This window comes from Lupinus angustifolius, chromosome LG20, assembly GCF_001865875.1.
Source record: "Lupinus angustifolius cultivar Tanjil chromosome LG20, LupAngTanjil_v1.0, whole genome shotgun sequence".
NCBI classification, from domain to species: domain Eukaryota; kingdom Viridiplantae; phylum Streptophyta; class Magnoliopsida; order Fabales; family Fabaceae; genus Lupinus; species Lupinus angustifolius.
The window spans coordinates 17,330,840-17,350,929 of NC_032028.1; the positions used below are offsets into that span (position 1 = coordinate 17,330,840).

Below are 20,090 nucleotides of genomic sequence, written 5' to 3' on the forward strand. Positions count from 1 at the left end.
ATCAATGTTGTGTTAATAGGCTAATTAGAATAGATGATATACATGAAGTTGAACTTGATGCTATATTGTTAAAATATGGGAGAAATATGTATGGACTAATTAGAAACTTGGATTGCGTAGGCCACTTTGATAAAATTCCCTCAATATTATTTTTTTACTTTTTTACACACAACACTCTAATCAAATACATTTTAATGGGATAAAGCAAATGTGATATAAGGTTTTTAATGAAGAAAATAAAGTATTTCTTTATACCAGGAGATAAGTTATCTCCTTAAATTTATTAAGTGTTTAATATGTGTTTTATTTCTCTTCATTCAAGAAGTTTTCATTTTAAAATATATTATAAAAATAAAATAATATACATCTCAAATATTTAGTAAAATTAAGGAGATAAATTTCTTCTAGTATAAAGAGATATTTTATTTTGTTTAAAGAAATAGGTATATATAATTATCATTTAGGTCAAAGCTATGGGGATACTTTTTTGAGCTGGCAAAGCATATAAAAGCAATGCTAGCTGCCTACCAGAATTATCAACTTAATTATTAAATATTAGGTTTTAGTTTTTCATTAATTTTAAAGAATATATAATGTTAAATTGTTTGAACTTATGTATTATAATGCATAATTTTATAAATATGGCAGTGATATAAATATATTTTTTTAATTTATTTAATTTTACATAATTTTTATTATTATTTTTTATTTTATAGTGTGTGGCTCACAGAATCAAAGTATCTACATTAAACATAGTATTTTTTAATATTATCAATCATATTTCTTCACCTTTTTAATTATGGAATTAATTTCTTTTAGAGTTCGTGGATACCCTCACAATAAGTATTACTCTCAAGAATTGAACATTCAAATTTAGGATTCAGTAAGACCTTATACTACTAAACCAAAGTATATTCAAAAAGTATATATTCATGCTTGCACTTAAATAGCATTTTGTGGGGATAGACAAGGCGCCTAAAGTATAGATGCTACATATGAATATGATATAACACTAAGGGGCAATTAAGTCATTCACTGATAAGTATGTATACTATAAAAGCAAGCCAACATTGATCGAACAAGTTTAGCTGCACAACAGACACTCACTAAAAGACACAGAGTGCCTTAACACTTGCCGGAATTTCTCATCTTCGGTGAAGCTCCGAAACTGACGTTAATAAAGGACCACCGCCATATCTGGGTTGTACTGGGCGGCGCTGCTGTATGATGGGATTTTGCATATGTCCGTTGGAAACTCCGGCGAGGTTGCTCTGGACTACTAGCTTCTTCCGTCATAAGTTAATGATCTTTTAATAATAATAATAATAATTCCTTCAAACCCTTTCTTAATTCTGAAAAACAATAATTATTCACTCTTAATTACTGTTCATTAAGCTATACCCAAACACGCCCTTAACTCTCTAATCTCTCTCTCCCTCGCCGGAAAAACAAAAACAACGTCATTCACGACGGTTCCCGGTGGATTTTCCGGTCATGGATTCTGGGCATCTTTTCTTCAACACCGCGTGTCGCGGGAACAACATGATCTTCCTTGGCAATGGTGATCTTTCTTTTCAAGGTGATTTTTATTGGATTTGGATTAACTATTGTTGTTGTTGAATTTTTTATGTTTGGTTACTGAGAAAATAGCAGCAGAGAAGTTATAGAAAAAAATGAGGTCAAAGTAATATTGATAATAATTGAAGATTGAATTTTGTATCTATTTGTGTTAAGGGAAGTAACTTTATTGTGAATTAGACTTGGGGCATGACTAATCAAGTATTAAATTTTGATTTGTTTTTACTTCTTATAACACTTTGATCTATGTATCACCATGCTTCAAAATGGTTGTTATACCATGTATTGAATACATGTTATTTTAGACATTTATGTATTTTTTTTCTATGTGTTTCCATTATTTCATGAATTTCTGTCTTTATTGTATATGTATCCATGCTTACTAGGCCTTGATGTGTGTATGAGTGTATCCGAAATGTTAATGATACAAAAAGGGAGTGTTAGTTAATGTTATTGGGAACTTTGTGATTTGAATGAAAGCAGGAAGATCGATGATGAGCATGGAGGAAAGCTCAAAGAGAAGACCTTTCTTCAGCTCACCAGACGAATTGTTTGATGATGAGTATTATGAGGAGCTGTTGCCAGAGAAAAAGCGCCGCCTCACTTCCGAGCAGGTTGGTTTGTTTTGCTTTTGAATGATCTGGTATTGGTTGTTCAATTTTGCATATGATGCTCTTAGATTTTTTTATAAGAATCTGATCTTATATTCCTTTGTGATAACAAGCATATTCTAATCTCACTCTCATATTTGTCTGAGTTTGGCCTTTAATACATTGCTATTTGTGCAAGGGGTTAGGCTTTGAAGAGAAAACTGCTTTTGCTATTAACTGATTGATTTTTGAAACCACTTTCTTCCTTTTAGTAAAACCAAAACTGTTTGATTATTGATTCATTTACTGATAAGAGAGGTATTGTTAAGGCTTTTACTTTCTTCACTCTGTGGTTTTTATTGCTGCATCCAAATATGAGGATGTGAAAAAAGTGTGTGCTTCATAGGCTAAGAGTATTTCCTGTAGTGACAGTCTTGTGTGGTTGATGATTAGGTTCATCTGTTGGAGAAAAACTTTGAGGAAGAGAACAAACTGGAGCCAGAGAGGAAGACTCAGTTGGCAAAGAAGCTGGGGTTGCAGCCGAGGCAGGTGGCTGTGTGGTTCCAGAACCGCAGAGCTCGATGGAAGACCAAGCAACTCGAAAGGGATTATGATGTTCTCAAGGCTTCCTATGATTCCCTACTTTCATCTTATGATTCCATTGTGAAGGACAATGAGAAGCTTAAATCTGAGGTACATATACACATGATATGCGCTGTTAAAAAACTTGAATCATCAAGTTTTTTTATTTATTTATATTCCTCTGGTTATATATGCAATTTGAGAATTTGAGCATTCTAATGGTTGGCCACAGAATTGTACTCCAAAATGGACAAGGGTTCAAATTCTGAAGTTGCCACTTTGGTGGAGTTTATGTAACTACGATCCCTACCCCGAGAAAGTTGTCTCGCACTCGGTTATAAGATCCGCATAGCCGATGATCATTGGCTACGCGACTACAGGGATGGCAGGTCAAAAACCCAAAATCTGGGAAATTGAATTAGACAATTGGTGAATAATAGAAAAAAATAACAGCTTTGCATAAAGGGTGATCAAATATTGATAAATAGAATTTAGATTTGTCCTAGTTGTGTGATTGAGTTCCTGTATAGAATAAAGTTAGTGTATTTCCAATCAGAACTCCATCATAGGGAAACAAATCTGACACTCCATGTTGAACATGATTAGTAGCTATGAAATAGAGGGTCCTACACATGAGATTCAACACTATAATAATCACATTCTTTCTAAAGACTAATGAATTTTTAGTGCAAGGTAGCACATAAAACTAATGAACAAGTGGACTTTAACTATGATTATTATCTAAGTAACATGTTGACTTTTCATCCTCTAGGTGTTATCCTTACATGAGAAGCTTCAAGTTGAAGCTAAAGAGATTGAAAGGGAAGAACCAATATCAGACAAAAAAGCTGAGACAGTGGCATTAGATATAGCTCAAATCACTGGCAGTGTCAGCAGTGGAATAGTGGATGAGGGTAGTCCTCAGATTGTTGTTGACAGTGTTGATTCATATTTTCCAGCTGAGAATTATGTAATGGAACCAATTGAAAGGGTTCAATCTGAGGAAGATGATGGAAGTGATGATGGTACAAGTTACTTCTCAGATGTTTTTGTGGCACATGAAAATGAACAACAAAACAATGAGGCATTGGGTTGGTGGAGTAATATGTTGCATAATGGACCACAAGTGCTTTTTTAATTACTCTCTTCATTAAGAAAAAGCATGAATATTATTGTATAATTAGAGGTGTCATATCAGAAAGAAACAAAAGGTAAAGTCCTGTTTGGGTGGCTTAGTGGCCTTAAGATAAGTTTAATAAATAAAGTCCAGTAATTTGGTCAATGACTTCCTGTGTTGTACTTCCAAACTTTACAATTATTTATTGTTGAAGTGTTCAATGACATAATTAAGTGTGTATACATGCAATGAATGATGCAAATAATTTGTTTAATTATACTTTTGGTCCTCTGATTATGAAATTTTATTCTCTTCATATGATTTTAGATGACTTTTTATTCATGAGAGAATAACCTCGTTAAAAAAATTAAACTTATATCACTGATTCGTTGACCCAAAATTTTCAAAAAATATTATATCTCCCATTTTTTATACAAATATATCTTACATGTTAAACACTTAAAAGTCTTATGTTCATGTGCTATCATGTGAATTATTGACAAAAGTATAGTGCACAAAAAGTATAATTAATCAAACACGTTCAGTTTTGCTGTTTTATTGAAAACTTAATTAACTTTTAAAGTTGTTATTTAAATGATGTGAAGGGATGCAAGTTTTGCTCTTATGATTTTCTTTCATACTTTAGATACTAAATCATGATTGGGAACAAAAAAAATAAGTACCATACTATTTACTAAAACAATATTAAAATATTTTATATATACATCAACAATTTAAGAGATTGTTTTACCAACAACACATCATCAACATTAATGTATTAGTTGGATATCTATCGACAGAAGAAAAACTTATATTGTAAAGATATTAAACTCATTAAAATATATATATTTATAATTTTTTTATTAAAGTAATGAAATAACATAAACGTTGTCAATGGCCTGCATCTATAACTCTAACCCAGTGAAAATCTAGCTTAAGTTTAAATTTTGGAGGTCCATTTTGGCCCTCACAATAAAATTAACCCCTTTTCCTAAAGTACCCTCTCACTCACTTCATCTCCCTTTCGATTTGAGCTATCCACTGCACCTCCCCGAGAGAATCCCAAAAAGTGTATCACTCTATATAATATCCATTTGTAATTGGTAGAACTCACCTTCCCACAGGCCCATGAACACGATTATCTCAAACCCTTTTCCTTCATGTAATCACAATCATTACACAAGACCCTTCAAAAATAATGAACAAATGTGCTTCACTTGCCCCTTTTATGTTACATATCATAATCTACACATAATTTGACTTCTCTACATTATTAACACCCCACAAACATAATAAAGAAATATGGGATTGACATTAACCTTATTTAAAGGATTGTTGATTTTTTGGAGAGGGAGATTCCAAATCATGAAACACACTTCTGAAAGTTATCTGCCATCATTTTCCATATCCCTTCCAAAAAATCACCTTGCAAATGCAAACAAACCCTAAGAAAAACATAGGACAGAACTCACTAGATTAGCACAACAAAGTAATTGAAAAATGCATTGATTCTAATAATACCCGTTGCAATCTCACATCTGCAGAAGCCAAAGAACAAAATCAAGGGCATGCGTATGCAGGGCATTTTTGGGAGCCAAAGAAGAGAAAGAGAAATGTATAAAAAAATGAAATATTGCCTACAACTGCTCAACTTAAAACATTTTCTAACTCCTTTCCCATACATTTCCTTTTTTACTTCTTTTCTCCTTTTCCTTCTTTACATTAAAAATTCATTTGTATACATATATAGATCAGACTCTGCTGGAAAAATGAAAAATGTAATAATAAACACTTAAGCTGCAGCAGAAATCATTTGAAAATTGGAAGCATCCTCATAATGCTGGTGCCCCTCACTGTATAAGCAGATATGCTACAAATTCTGCTTAAGCCAAAAACCAGCATCCAAGTTAGCAAGGTCAGCTTTTTACCTATATGTACAACAAGCTTGACACCGGCAGCTGTGGCCACTCTCTTCAATAACCTGAAGCTACGGGCACAACAAGCCTATCGGCACAACCAATCAATCAAATACTCATTACTCATAACTTAAAAAGAGGATAAACCCCTTCCTACAATTATTTTGAAGTTATTCGGAGATTTTGATTGGTCCTGTGCCTAATAGACACATACTCATGTACGATCATCACTGAAGTTGTCATGACTTCTCCATCCAAACTCAAATATCAATGGATCATTATATCATATCACATAAAAGTGATTCCAACTTTTAGACTTTCTCAGACAAGAAAGACACTATAAAGATCAGCCATCTGATTCCTTTCGTTTCCTGTTTGACTTCCGGCATGATTTGGATTTATCTGCTTCAACAATGATCAGTTGCTGTTTCGGTTCCGCTATGGAAGAAGGTTCAGGGCTGTCAGTAATACTTGAACTGGGCAGTTTCTCATATACAATGGCCGAATCAAGAGAGTACAAGCGAAGCGCAAGGGAAGACAAAGTAGAAGATTTAACAGCAGCTGAGAATGATGACCAGTACCACCAGTCATTCCTTAAGTACTCTGACTTGATCATATCCTCAAATGTGATTGTTGCCTGAACCATCTGAAAAAATGAAGGAAAGTTAATGAACACATAAGTTCATGTTAATCGCTTATACAACTGAACTAGAAATAACAATTTTTTATTCAAGAATTCCAGTCGCACAAAGATGTTAAAACATCTACTCTTAAATGATATTGGAGAAAGTGTAGTGGCATTAATAATTTAAGAGTAAATACTCATTTCAGTCCCTCATGTTTTTCGACCTTACCAATTTGGTCCCTCAAAATTTGAAAAATCCAAAATGGTCCCCAAAAATTTAAAATGTGGGTTAAATTAGTCATTTTAGCATGTTTTATAATACTTGGTAGGGACTAATTTGACCCTAAAAATGACTAATTTGACCCACATTTTAAATTTTTGGGCCCATTTTGCATTTTTTCAATTTTTGAGGGACCAAACTAGTAAGCTTAAAAAACATGAAAGACTGTAATGGATATTTACTCATAATTTAATAACAAACTTGTCCAACGAGGCTTGTTGAATTGGAGGGTATTTACATACTCAAGGAGGAAAAGATTCCAAGAAATATAACAGAGGCTTCGAATAATGAGACTGATAGTAATATAATGTTATGAGGCAATTATAACAGACAACGTATTTTTATACAAATGTGAAATAAATCCGAAGAAATATTCTAAGATACTCTAAAATAAGAAATATAAAAAAGATACTATCAGATATTTTAAGATTTCCCTACAAAGCTCAAAAAAGTATCTCAGCAAGCTGAGCTGCAGTGCTAAAACTCTAAGGAATGAGAAGTGAGTAATGACAATGCTACCTGTTAATGAAGAATTATGCATGCTTGAGCCACGGAAATAAAACAAACCTCATATATAGTGTTAGCAGATTTGACGAATGCACACCAGGTTTGTCTTCTGTTCAGCTCTGCCTTTGATGATTTTAGAGCAACTTTTGGGAGTGCAGCATCAATATCAAGTAAACTTATCTTAAGTAGCCTCAAAATATGTGAAACCTTTCCAACTAATGGTCTCAACGAAGATGAAGGGACCAAACAACAGCCAACAACCCTCATATTTGAAGCATGAGTAGGGAAAGAGGACTTTCCATCTCTTTGTTCTACCAAAGATGTGTCGGATTTCCCTACTTTCATGCTTTCATTTGTAGCTAACCTGCCCACAGATATGGCAGCTCCACCAGTGCCTCCTTGAGAAACTTGGCTTTCTGAAGCTTTGGATGCACCATCAACATTTTCATCATCCTTTTGAGCTGAGAATAGCATAACTGTAGAATCACTAACAAAAGGAGATACGGAAGGAATAAAGGACGGGTTACCATCTGAACCAATAAGACCTATCTCCCTGACAAGTTCCTTGTTGAAATCATTTGTTACAAACTTTGAACATATATCTTCAAAATTAAATGGGCACGGGGATCCTTCATTTGAAAATGGAATCAATCTTGAGCTAAGCTTTGAAGTTGAACCTCCACCAGTTGAGGTTCCAGCTGTGTCAGCCTCACCTCTGAATTTTTTACTTGAGGTACCACATTTCAAGTTCCCTCTTCCTTTAGAAGATCCACTATTATCTTTATTCTTCTCCAAGGCCCGAAGACCAGCATTACATTTGCCATCATTGTGCCCCTCTAGTTCAGCATTATTCAGAAAAGTTTTGTGGCAAGACATGCAGTGTTTCCTAGAAGGCCAAATGGGTTCTAAGCATTCACACCTGTACATTTTTTCATCATTGGTGTTTCTGGCCTTTTTGCTCCGCTTCATCAACACCTCAATGGTATCCCATTCAAAGAAAGGGCCATATTTCTTTTCCAGAAACAACGTTGCCTTCATAACAAGAGAATTAGAGACTATTTTCTCTCTGTTTCCTGGGATAGAAAAAGGTCCTTGGTACTCAACCCGACCATCAGTCTGAGCACTAATCAACTCATGAAATCTTGATTTTGACCACTGCGTGATGGAATCTTTCAGTTCTTTTTCCTTGGTCTCGTTATCCTTCAACCAACATAAGAGCTCCTCGACTTCTGCATCAGTTTCATAAGCAATCCACAGTGAACTAAAGCCCAAAGCATTACTTGGTGGAGATATTAGAGGAGAGGAGTCCTTGCCAGATAGTGCAGAATGCTGCACTAAAGAAAACTTCCCTAAAGAGTCTCTGTTAACCACCATCCCTCTCCCGTGCAACACATCACTTGCATCAACAACTATAGATGAACGTCCTCTGGGCATAGCTGAAGACCAGTACAGTCGACCAATGTTATCAGTACCCAAAAAGTCCAGGCGAACAGGGAGCTTTAGTAGCTGTGATTGTGCACTAGTTATGGAATCCTGTAGTGTTGAAATTTGACGCTTGGTTGCATTGAGCTCAACATGGTAAGGTTCAGCTTCATACACAGCAATCCGAGGTGGAGCATCAACAGGCACACCTTGTCCTTGCTTGGATGTCGCAAGAGTAGATATGTCCCTTCCCTCACATTTCTGGAGGTTACACTGGATAAGATTATCTGCTCCACCAGCACTGTTCATTTCTCTAGCCATGTGATTTGATGATGGAGAAGAATTAGTGGATTTATGAGTACATTGAGACTCCACTGCCACAGAGATATTCCTATGTTGCTCCTCAACATCTACGGAATTCATATCTTGGCTATCAGTATCAGAGTTTGCCACAGATACAAGTGTGGCTGTGAACCCTTCCTTGTGAACAACTTCTCCAGAAGAATTAAGAGAGCCTATATCAATTTTTGCAGCTTTTGTGGATAAGATGTCTTCTTTAGCTTTAAGACCTTTCCACTCAACAGAAAATGCACGCAATTTCTGCTGTAACTCAACAGACAACTCTGCACAATGCTCAAGATGCTGGCGTACTAGGGAAGAGTTAAGCAACTCATCACATAAAAACTTGAGAAGGAAAGTTCTCTGCAACCAGTAAAAATTAATAAAATTAAGCAATTAAAAACACACAAAATTTCCAGTTTCAGCAATATGTCATCATAACTCAAGTTGTAAGCCAGTGTATTTAGAGTCGGTAGTAATAGTAGTCAATTTAAACAATCATAAAACTGTTGAAAATATACCAAACCAAAAAATATCAGAATCTGCATTATTAAAAGCAATACTATTATGGGAAAACTTTTTAACATACAATAAAAAATATGCTATGCCCAAGGGAATCAAGTAATAAATGAAAATCAACAATAGTGAAGAGTCAGGCAAAGGCAATACATCATCAATATAAAAGAGAACCCCATAAAGATTCATTTGAATGGTAAGAAATGGATAGGATAAACCAGCATTAAATTACAACCAAAAATTATTTTTGATGAAAGATAAAAGGGCGACCCAATACAAGAGACTCCAACCTAATTGGGTTTAGGGAGCAAGGTTGTCCAAATCGAGAACCTACATAGAACCGGGAGGGGGAGAGAAACATGTAAAATGTGGACTGGTGACACGGATCGTAAGATCCAACTAAAATAATAAAACAAATTTATACATCATTATATGCATATTTAATGAAAAATTAAAAAATAGACATTATTATACAGAATATAAATGAAGAAGATCTCAATATTCTCTACACCTGGAAAAGGATGGTCCTCAGCTATCGGCTGGTTAACCCACGGTGCACACCAAAAAAAGACAACCACGAAAACTAACACAAGCACCTTTGTAGAAGACAATATAAAAATATTTCTCATCCAGCAAGGTGAAAAAGATCCCTCTTCTTATAGATTTGTAATTGTCAGAAAAGTTTTTTTTAAGTTTAACACAAGACAAAAACTAAAAAGCAATTTCTTTAAGGATTTCAACACAGTAACCTCTTCATCTCTTAACTCTCATCTGCTACAGACAAACCCACAACATTGAAACTCACCGTCACAAGCTAACAATAAGCAAACACCCATTTTTCAAAAACTAACAAGCATGCACCCAGCCACCCATCATCAGAGTCCACCAAGAGGGAAAAAATACAGAGAGAATAAATGATACTAAGAACCCACCCATCACCTCTGTAGTGATAGAACAGAGATGTGAAGAAAGTGAAACATATAATACATAAACTGTTAAGGTTGAGGGTTTTGGGCCAAAATTGGGTATAGTTAATTTGGGCCTAACCCATTTCAGCTCGAACCAATGAAATGGCTGAATTACAAACCAGAAAGAATTCCATGATCAAACTGAATCATCTGGGTTGCCTGTCATTCCTAGTGATTCTACCTACGTGTAAGTTCTTTGAGCAATATGGATCTCTTATGGCTGTAAAAGCCAAAAAATTGTGTAATCCCAATATCCCATGATCTAAATTGTGATTTTGACTATCCTGCAGGGGAGGGAAATGTAGACAACCTTGCCCAGCCATACCACCACACCTGAAGAGGTTATTTCTAAGAATTGAACATGTGACCTCCAAGTCACTTGGCAGCAGCCTTATCATTGCACCACACACCCTCAAATATCCAGCACATAAAGAATAGAGACCCATATTACCATTCTATTCACCAGAAGGGAAGAAAGAAAGTGTAACATAAGTAGATGCTAACAACATACCTCGCCCACGGTGTACTCCCAATATTCTTTTTCTTCCATTGTAGTTTTTAAATGAGTTAGGGGTTCCAAGTAAAGAGAATTAACTTCTCCACGGAATCTTTTCCTTCGACGTTTGCAAATAGTATGTGTATGTTCTGTGACATCTTGAGTTGCAAGTTTATCATCAACACAAGAAGGGCAGTACCAGTTTCCTTCGGGGATCCTTGCAAGTGGAGGATGTAAGCAATATGTATGATACTCAGCATCACAAGTATCACATAGTAGAACACTGTCATCATCCCTATCAATGCCACATACTTTACACACTCCCTCATCCCAAGGGGCCTTAGGAATCTCTCTTGTTGATGCAATAAAATTGTCAACTTCTTTTCTCATCTCTGCATTTAAGCATCCCAGTTTAGCATAGTCCATAAATTTTTGGGCGTAAGTAACAACCTATACCCAAGGAAAAATTCAAATGTTTAATTAATTAGTGAAACACATTAGCACAAGTGCACAACTGTACACATACACTCACAAGCTACCCACCTCCTCATTATACAGCGATTCAAAGTTCTGGGATAAATTTTCAGCCAGTTCAACTAAATCAGGTTCATCTCCAAAAGCAACGCGAACATTGTTCCACAGCTGCAACATCAAACATATAAATTAGTGCCCTCCATATGAGAGAATGCCAGCAAGTGCCCTCATTATAACAGTACCTTGGCATCTACCAGAAAGAATATTGACCAGAGTTTGAAGAAACACATGTGGTAGCCAGCCAAGATATCCCTTGAGCAGCGAACTCAAGCAGTGCACAACCAAGATTTTTTTATAAAAAGAAAAAATATTTAAAATATAACCCTCAACAACAACAACCAAGCATTTATCCCACTAGGTGGGATCAGCTACATGGATCAAATGACACCATAATGCTCTATCATAAATCATGTTATTGACAAAGCATTAATCTCTAAGACAAAGCATTTAAAATAACCCTTGCAAAGAAAAAAGATACTGAGATAGAAGAAAAAAATTGGGCCTAACAGGGACTACCCCCTTGAAGAGAGAAAAGAATTAGTGAAAAACTAGATCATCGTAAAAATAATACCCTGCATCAACTACTAGAATAATCAATAACGAGTAACATAACTAAAGAACAGATTGGGTGGACAATTGCTTGAGGGTCTCACCCTAAGGAGGGTAAATGTAAATAGCCTTACCCCGGAATGCAGAGAGACTATTTCCAAGATTTGAACAGATGGCCTCTAGGTCACAACACAACAACCTTACCATCACGCCAAGGCTCACCCTTGGAACAAGAAGAGAATGATAAAGCTGAATTCACTTAAGCATCAAAATCAATTTAAACGCAGAAACTGACACTGAATTTCCTTTTACAAATATTTAGATTAGATTAACAGGAAAATTATCATGCTTTGCAATTATGAGAAAAAATCAGATACCCAAAATTTCAAGCAGTACTATCTTTCTCAATATCTGCTTGCAGAATCTTTAGATTTGCATTATTGCATGAAAATAATGATTCCTCCAGAAACATAAATGTAATGTAAAGGCTTTAAAGTCTTATCCCAATTTGGGAGATTCACTTGATCGCACAATTTTATACTAGGGATCCGGATAAGAAAATAGTATATGAGGCAAAGAATATTCTGAAGTTTAAAGGAAACGTAAGCAATTAGAAGACTGTTTGGTCAAGCAATCTAATTTTGATAGAACACACCTCGCGAACATCCTCAACAAAAGCTTCATGAGATCCACCATAAGCTCCAGCAGCCAACCTTAGGTCAATAGTCCGGAAGTCAAGAGGACGGGCCACCATAGCTGGAGATCCAAGAAACCCCTCATCATCATTATCTGAACAGTTAATTAACTTTCTTCCCAGCAAATTGCAAAAAACCTTTGAATCATCTGTGGCAGCTGCACGACGTAATACAATGCGACATTGTTTCATGACAATATCAGAAATAGATATTTCAGTCTTTGTTTTCTTTCCTTTCTTGGGTGGCTTCTCTGGCAATCCTCCACCAGATACAGTAGTCAACACTGAAAGAACTGCTTTCTGTTTCAAACAGAGGATATTGAATTCAGAATTAAACTTCATAAAACATACCACATAAAAAACCAAATGAGATTAATAACAGTTTTCTTGACAAGATAAACTATCATATTGTAATACAGAAAATATAACATGAATCTCTTGGTTTTGTCATATACGCAGTGGGAAGAAGAAAAAAACAGAGTTCCTGTAAAAATAAAAAATCGAAGAAAAGGTTTCAAGAACATGTAGTCTTGCAGGTTGTATGTAATAGATGGTAATTGAAGGAAGTAAGGTGCACAATACATAGTTTTCTCATTTCCAATGCAGTTAAACTATAAACTACCTGCTCCTTTGCATAAACATTTAATACAACAGAAAGTTAGAAACAATACTACAACAACAACAACCAAGCCTTAATCCCACTAGGTGGGGTCGGGTACATGGACCGAACGACACCATAATGCTAGAAACAATAATATGGAGAAAGTTAGAAACAGTGATATTAATAAATAGGGAAAAATCTATGGTGCAACCATTGCACCAGTGCAACCAGTAGCTAACAGTTTATGGACTGTATGATTGTGTCATATCTGATCCAGTGATCAAGAAACTGCCATTCTACTGGTTGAACAAGTGCAACAAAATGAGTGGTTGTACAATGCTCTTGGTCATTTCCATTTGTATCTCGTGTATCTAAACAAGCAAATTAGTTATAGTAAAGGACAAGTGCCAACGAATAGTACCTTTGTTGGCCCAGATGCATTGCCCTTGTACACTTCCTTACTGATTGAATGCTCCAGAATTTTTTTTGCCCACTCTGGTGGATTCTTCTCCAGAGCATTGTAAACACACCTTCTGATACGGGTTCCAACGTTTGTTGGTAGTTTTCTAGCAGGTTCTAGTTCTTTTGCCCATTCTGGAATACTGCCTTCACCGCCCAGAAGGTTTTCAGAAGCATCCTTCACATCAGGCTCCTCGTCTTCAATGGTTAGTACATTATTGTCTTTGCTCAAAGACCCAAAAATTTTCTTTTCAGCCTCTGCAAACAACTGAAAGCCAAATAAAAAAACCTTTGGTGTTACTTATATTTAAGCGCTTAAAAAACAATTAAAAAGAGAGAGCGAGTAAACATGTATTTGGTAAAAGCTACCTAATCCTGGTCTTGAAAAGATTGACCACTAGGAAAATATAACATCTAAAAGCATAGCATGTCACAAGACTATATTTATGATTACAAAATGCTTTATGAGGAACTGAGGTGCTTAGGCTTAGTTAGCATGATCCAATACTATTTATGATTACAAAATGCTAAAAGAGAGTGTTTGACATAAGTATCCACAATTTGCAAAGCATTAAAAAAATCAGATTCTAATCAAAATTTTGTCATTTCCTCCAACATGGGTATTTCTAAGACCTAGCTCGCACTATAATAATAGTGAGATTTCCTTCTTTCAAAGCAACAACACATTTTCATAAAATGAGTATTTATAATTAGCTTAAATAAATTCAAGTTCCTATCCATAGCCCATTAAATAAATTGAGATAAACTTCTTTTATATTCTTAAGCCACACCAGCATGCCCTGATGCCATAACCTAAACAGAAATATAAGTGTATCTGCATAAATCAAAGCAGGCATTAGAACCTAATTTATTAAGGGCAGAAGAAAAGGACCCTCCCTGGGGCCGGAAATGCCAGCTATCAGCTACCTGAGGCATTATTACATCATATAATCTAATTTCTTGTTAAAGAACCTTAAAACTATGTTAGAAATTTGGGTCAGAATCCCAAATTAATTTACACCAAAGGTTTCATGTAGTGCCGTGAAGAGAATGAGTATCTCATCATAATAGTCAAGATGAAGACAAAACTCATCAATAATTGCTTAGGCCATATGCTATGCTTACCTGTGCATCTGCTTCCATCCCAGCCACGCCAGAAAGGGAGCCACACAGCAAACCACCGTCACCTCGCAAGCAACGAAATACTTTTCCACTTTCGCGTGCAGTAGTTTCTGCAGAGTCCAGGTTACCATCCATTGCTAAGACAGCCAAGATGAATCTACGAGCTAATTCTGGCCAAGTCAATTCATTATTAGGAAGCATATTGAGCTTGGTTCGTTTCGCAGGAGCTGCACTATCAAAATCTTTCCTTCTTCCCCGTCTACTTCGTGTCTCTTCAGGTTCAAAACTTGGATCTACCAGAGCAGCCACTTTTGATTGCAGCTCACCTATAAGCACTCTTAGCATGGAATTATGTACCTTGGTCAAAGCAACACCAAAACATCTGGCATAAGTAAAAGATGCGAGCTTAACTTGAGCAGCCTCTTTCATTGCTTCTGTTTCAACTTGAATAAATGCATGGGAACTTTCTATGGAACCTGATGGACCAACTTCAGGGGATCTGCAACAACCATCATCACCTGCCAAATTTAAAACTTGACTGTCATTCGTTTCCCTCTCAGATTTCTGAAGAAAATCCAATCCATCAAACCATGGGTTGATAAGTTCCTTCTCTAGCTCATCTAATGACAATGGTTCTTTGAGGTCCAGAATTTCATGAAAGCGCTCTATAAGTTCCCAAGCCTGGAAGGTCAAAAGCATACAAACATAAGACCATATATCATACCAAATAAATAATTAAGCTACCAGATGAAAAAAGGGTAACAACAAAAGATACTTCAGTTGCACTTTTGGCAAGTAACATTTATACCTGGAAAATGTCCCCAACATGTTCATTAGGAACCCTAGAGCAAAGTGGCTTCCCAGGAGGTGGTGGACAACGATCTTCCTTAACACATTTCTCAGTCAACCTCACTTTCTTGGAGCTCCTATATAAACCATGAACTTCTTCTTCTTGATAATGTGATCCACCTCTCCGTTCAACTACTACAAAACCATTTTCGACTGTCGGAAATGAAGAGTGATTAATTCTACTATTTAGAAGTTCATAATGGCAAGAATCTTGGACACCAGGAAGCTGTTCTAATACTTCTTGTACAAATTCGACATCTAATCCAAATCTATCATGTCCCAACCATTTTACTAAGACCTCAGAGAGACTATCCAGATCATTAGCTGCATGAATTACATCTGGTATGCTGACCGAACAAACTGAAGCACAGAATTTATCCAATGAAGAAAAGTGTGAGTGACTATTTCCATTCACTGTATCCCATTCATGTAAGCATGTTTCGTTTTCAACATGTTTACAGTAGAACTTGAGAGTGCCTTTCTGCTTGCAGATATCCTTGCAGGTGTCGACTAATTTTTGAGACATAACTCCCCATGCTGAGGATGATGACCGCTCTTCCACCAAAACTTCACCAATTCCATCCAATGGCCCTGAGTCATCAGCTAACAAATTTCTAGTTTTATCTTGAACTGGACTAGCAACAGGCTGGTGTATGTCTGATGTACAAGTATCACATGCTTCATTCAAGCAACTTTCTATACAACTCGTGACATCAATTTCTGTTGGCACGCAAAGATCTGAAAGGATCATCTGGATACTTCCATCACCATCATAATCCATTTCATCATTAGTCTTTCTCTCACCTTCGTTGGTTTGACTCACAAATTTTTGACAAAGACTTGACATTGAGAGGATGGTTGACCCAACTAGAACAGGATATTTCGAACAAGAACACCTTCCGACCCTAAATATAGGCCCCGACTCACCACCCTCCAAAACCTCACATGTAAAAATAGAACCAGTGATCTTATCATGCCAAGAAGATTTATAACCTACAGGGTAGATAAGGTTAACATCATGATATGAAGGTCTACCATCAACTTTTCCCAAAGAAAGAACAAAGAAGTCCTTGAACTGTAGAGGAAGTCCATCCTGAAATATAAAACACAGAAAAATCAGGCAGGAATAGCTAATTCTACCTCACCAGAGCAATAACGATTCCCTAAAGTATAGTGTGTATTAGAATGAAGGAAATTTACAAGTAAGAAACCAGCTCTTCAAACAAAGAAAATATATGAATTAGATACACTTACAGAAAATTGCTCAGGGCAAGAGTGACCATCATCTTTTCTTCTAATTTCAGCTTCAGTAGCTTGTTGGATATAACCACCAATAGCAGCACAATCAACATTTAACCCATCAGAAGGAGGATCCTTACAATAACTACTGATCAAGGTTCCCCACTTTTCTACATAAGCATTAGCTACTGCCGTTTTTGTTGATTTTCTTTTTCTGGATGGTTGAGGTCCACCTGACCTCTCATTTCTTATTTCGGGTTCCATAGAATTGTAGCCAGATGTTAGCCCCAAATAACAAGCTACTTCATATAAAGAATCAAATACCTTCCCATCTGGTGCACGGTAAACTGCATATACTTCAGAGGTGATCACTGATTGTCTAAATTCCACTCCCCAACCATCCTCTAGCACGCCACGCCTTTCAGATATAAAATCTCTAAGACCCTGCATAAATATCTCATTTAGACTCTGGATTTGTAATCTAAAAGCTGTACTATTACTACTATAAATTCCAAACCAAAAAATCAGCATATACCTCCTCAAAGCTTCTACTAAATGATTGTGTATGATTTATTATATCCTCAAAACCCACTCTAACAGCATGTGTCACGACTCCTGATGCCTTTTGAAATCCAAGAGCACTCCCGTTGTGTAAATTTGAATATGCAACCGGGGCACCAAATGGATTGGCACCAAAAGAATTATCACCCACAGTGTGCTTTCTGTAACCAAAATAAATGCAGAGAGTAACTATGGTAAGGACTAGGGTTCAAGAAACTTTAATTAATACATCAACAAATTAAAAGATACAAATGGAATCAATAAGAAACATACAGCAGTATAAAGAAAAATACTTCAATAACTCAACAGATAGCAATCAAGCTACCCAAAGGATTTAAGTATGTAAACAAAACATTAAATCTAACAGTGCACACGGATTCTGTGGTAATAGCAATAGGCATACATATTAATGACTATCATGGTTAATAAGGAGACACAGTGGTGGTACTGAACAGGCCAGACAGATATATGGCGGAAGGCTGGAAGCACTATGGTGTTCACATACTGCTCCACTCAAATGTCATATTTCAAATTAGTTTCCATTGAAGACAACAATATAAAGTGAAAATGTGGTAGTATAGGTTTAGATAGTATAAGAGACCATGGCAGCACCAATTATATCAATATATGGTATAAATCAATAACAGTGCCCCAATATAACAATGGAGGACCCCATGAATAGTTAACCGGTATGGTATAAATAACTCACACAAAAACATACCATTCAGAACTAGCAACATTTGTGAATTGTGATAACTATAAAAGTAAAGGTATTAGACTGCCCATAACAAAGCGAAAAATCAATCTTCTCTGAATAAACTTCAATCGAAAGTCCGTCAGTAACCTTACTCCGATTCTATAAATGTTAAGTCTATTTCAAATAACAAAAGGAACGATAGTACCTTATGAAACCCTATTCTGATTGCATCAGAGATCAATTAACAACTAGTAGATCTATACCAGGGAAATTAATCATGCATCAGGAGAAATTAGTACAAGAAGCCATGGATACACTTCTTGAAGATAGATGGAATCCGTGGACAACCAATGAGAGATAGTAGAAATAAGGTTCACAAACTGTTCTACAAGCATACGCATTGCCAAAGGGTACAAAGGGAAATATATATTATAAAGAGCGTTTTATTTCTGTTTTTCTCGTTTCCATTTGCAATTAAAAAATATCAAGTTTTAAATTTTGTTTGGATGTGTTTTATGAAAATATTTCCCAAAGCAGGTCCATAAGTTGAACAAACAATAAAAATTGGATTAAGCTTATAGCTCAACTGGCAAGCACCTCAGTCTCAATGTGATTACAATATAGGAGGTTTGACTCCCTGCTAGGCAACATACCCCCGGGTGCTTGCATTTTTTTTTATTCTTTTGTCAATAACAAATAAATTTTGGAAATAGAAATGAGGCTAAGTATGAAAAAACACGAAAAAATTATTAGGTGTACCCGCTATCCGGATATCACGCCATCATTGTGTCTCATTCTAACTGCATTTAAATGTGATAGGCTATAGCTGATTTGATGAGCATGAACAGTATAAACTACAAAGCAAGCTCCAATAGCACAATATTAAAGCATCTACATTGATCCCACAAACTTAGAACAACAAACTATTTCACAAATTTTGAAATTTACTTAAATTTGCAAAAGATTCAAACTTTCCTATAAACACTTCAATGCAACAATACATAACTGAACAAAAACAAAGACTATATATATATATATAATTTCTTATACCTCAAATCCTGCAACTCTTCACAATCAACATCACTGGGCGGTGAAGCATTGATATCAAGTAACTTCTTAGACTTAACCCCCAACGGCCAAAGCTTACTCTTCACTCCGCCGGCAACACACTCATCACACAACCACTCCACGATGCGGCATCCACCGCGAACTCCAACGCAAGAAACATGAAATCCACGCTCACACCCATCACATACAATGGCGTGGACCCCACTGCACCCGTTCTTGCCGCACGCGGCGCAGACGGTTAACCCTCGCGGTATAACCGCCGCGGGTTCTGGCGGTAGAACAGGGTTTTGGTGATAAGCGCGAACGATTTGAATGGTTTCGTGTAGGGAAGTAGAAGAGGACGGGATCTCGTTGAGGTCGATTTCAAAAGCGGGGTGAGAATCGGAATGGGTGAGTTCCATGATCATGGTGAATTAGGGTTTTGTGATTGTAACATTGGTATTATGAGAATATGAGAGAGATGAAAGATTGAAGGAAATAATTTTCTGAGTTCAAACTATAAAGTTTATTTGATTATTATGTATTCTAATTATAGATTAAATTTTATGTAGTTTAGAGATTAGTTTCTCAGAAATTGAAACGGGAAGAAGAAGATGATGGGGGAAATTTGTTTAAAAACTTTAAATAGTATTTTATTTAAAGATGAAAAGAAAAAGAAGAAAAAAAGGAGAGGGGTGAAAGAAAGGATTGTGTGTTGTGAATGTGAAGTGTTAGGTTGTACTTTATTTGTTTCTTGTGGACTTCTTTGTAGTGTTGGACTTGTTTTACACTTTGCATAGTT

General features: G+C 36.0%; 2 protein-coding genes across 3 annotated transcripts; one reads left to right on the top strand and one right to left on the bottom strand.

The window, feature by feature from the left end:
• Window positions 1,066-4,129, top strand: LOC109336592 (homeobox-leucine zipper protein HAT5-like). 2 transcript variants are annotated; one of them, XM_019573284.1, is made up of 5 exons: window positions 1,066-1,579; window positions 2,062-2,192; window positions 2,622-2,861; window positions 3,523-3,891; window positions 3,931-4,129. In XM_019573284.1, the coding sequence occupies exons 1-4, from the start codon at window positions 1,495-1,497 to the stop codon at window positions 3,886-3,888; spliced, it is 822 nt and encodes a 273-aa protein (XP_019428829.1). In that variant the 5' UTR covers window positions 1,066-1,494; the 3' UTR covers window positions 3,889-3,891; window positions 3,931-4,129. The 2 variants fall into 2 exon arrangements, with proteins under 2 accessions (XP_019428829.1, XP_019428828.1); XM_019573283.1 differs by having other exon boundaries at window positions 1,070-1,579; window positions 3,523-4,129.
• On the bottom strand, window positions 5,458-19,889 carry LOC109336086 (methyl-CpG-binding domain-containing protein 9-like). The gene is made up of 11 exons (XM_019572457.1): window positions 19,292-19,889; window positions 17,519-17,705; window positions 16,999-17,427; window positions 15,704-16,837; window positions 14,899-15,576; window positions 13,736-14,041; window positions 12,675-13,013; window positions 11,480-11,578; window positions 10,952-11,386; window positions 7,256-9,319; window positions 5,458-6,429 (listed from the first exon to the last, which is right to left on the bottom strand). The coding sequence occupies exons 1-11, from the start codon at window positions 19,714-19,716 to the stop codon at window positions 6,130-6,132; spliced, it is 6,396 nt and encodes a 2,131-aa protein (XP_019428002.1). The 5' UTR covers window positions 19,717-19,889; the 3' UTR covers window positions 5,458-6,129.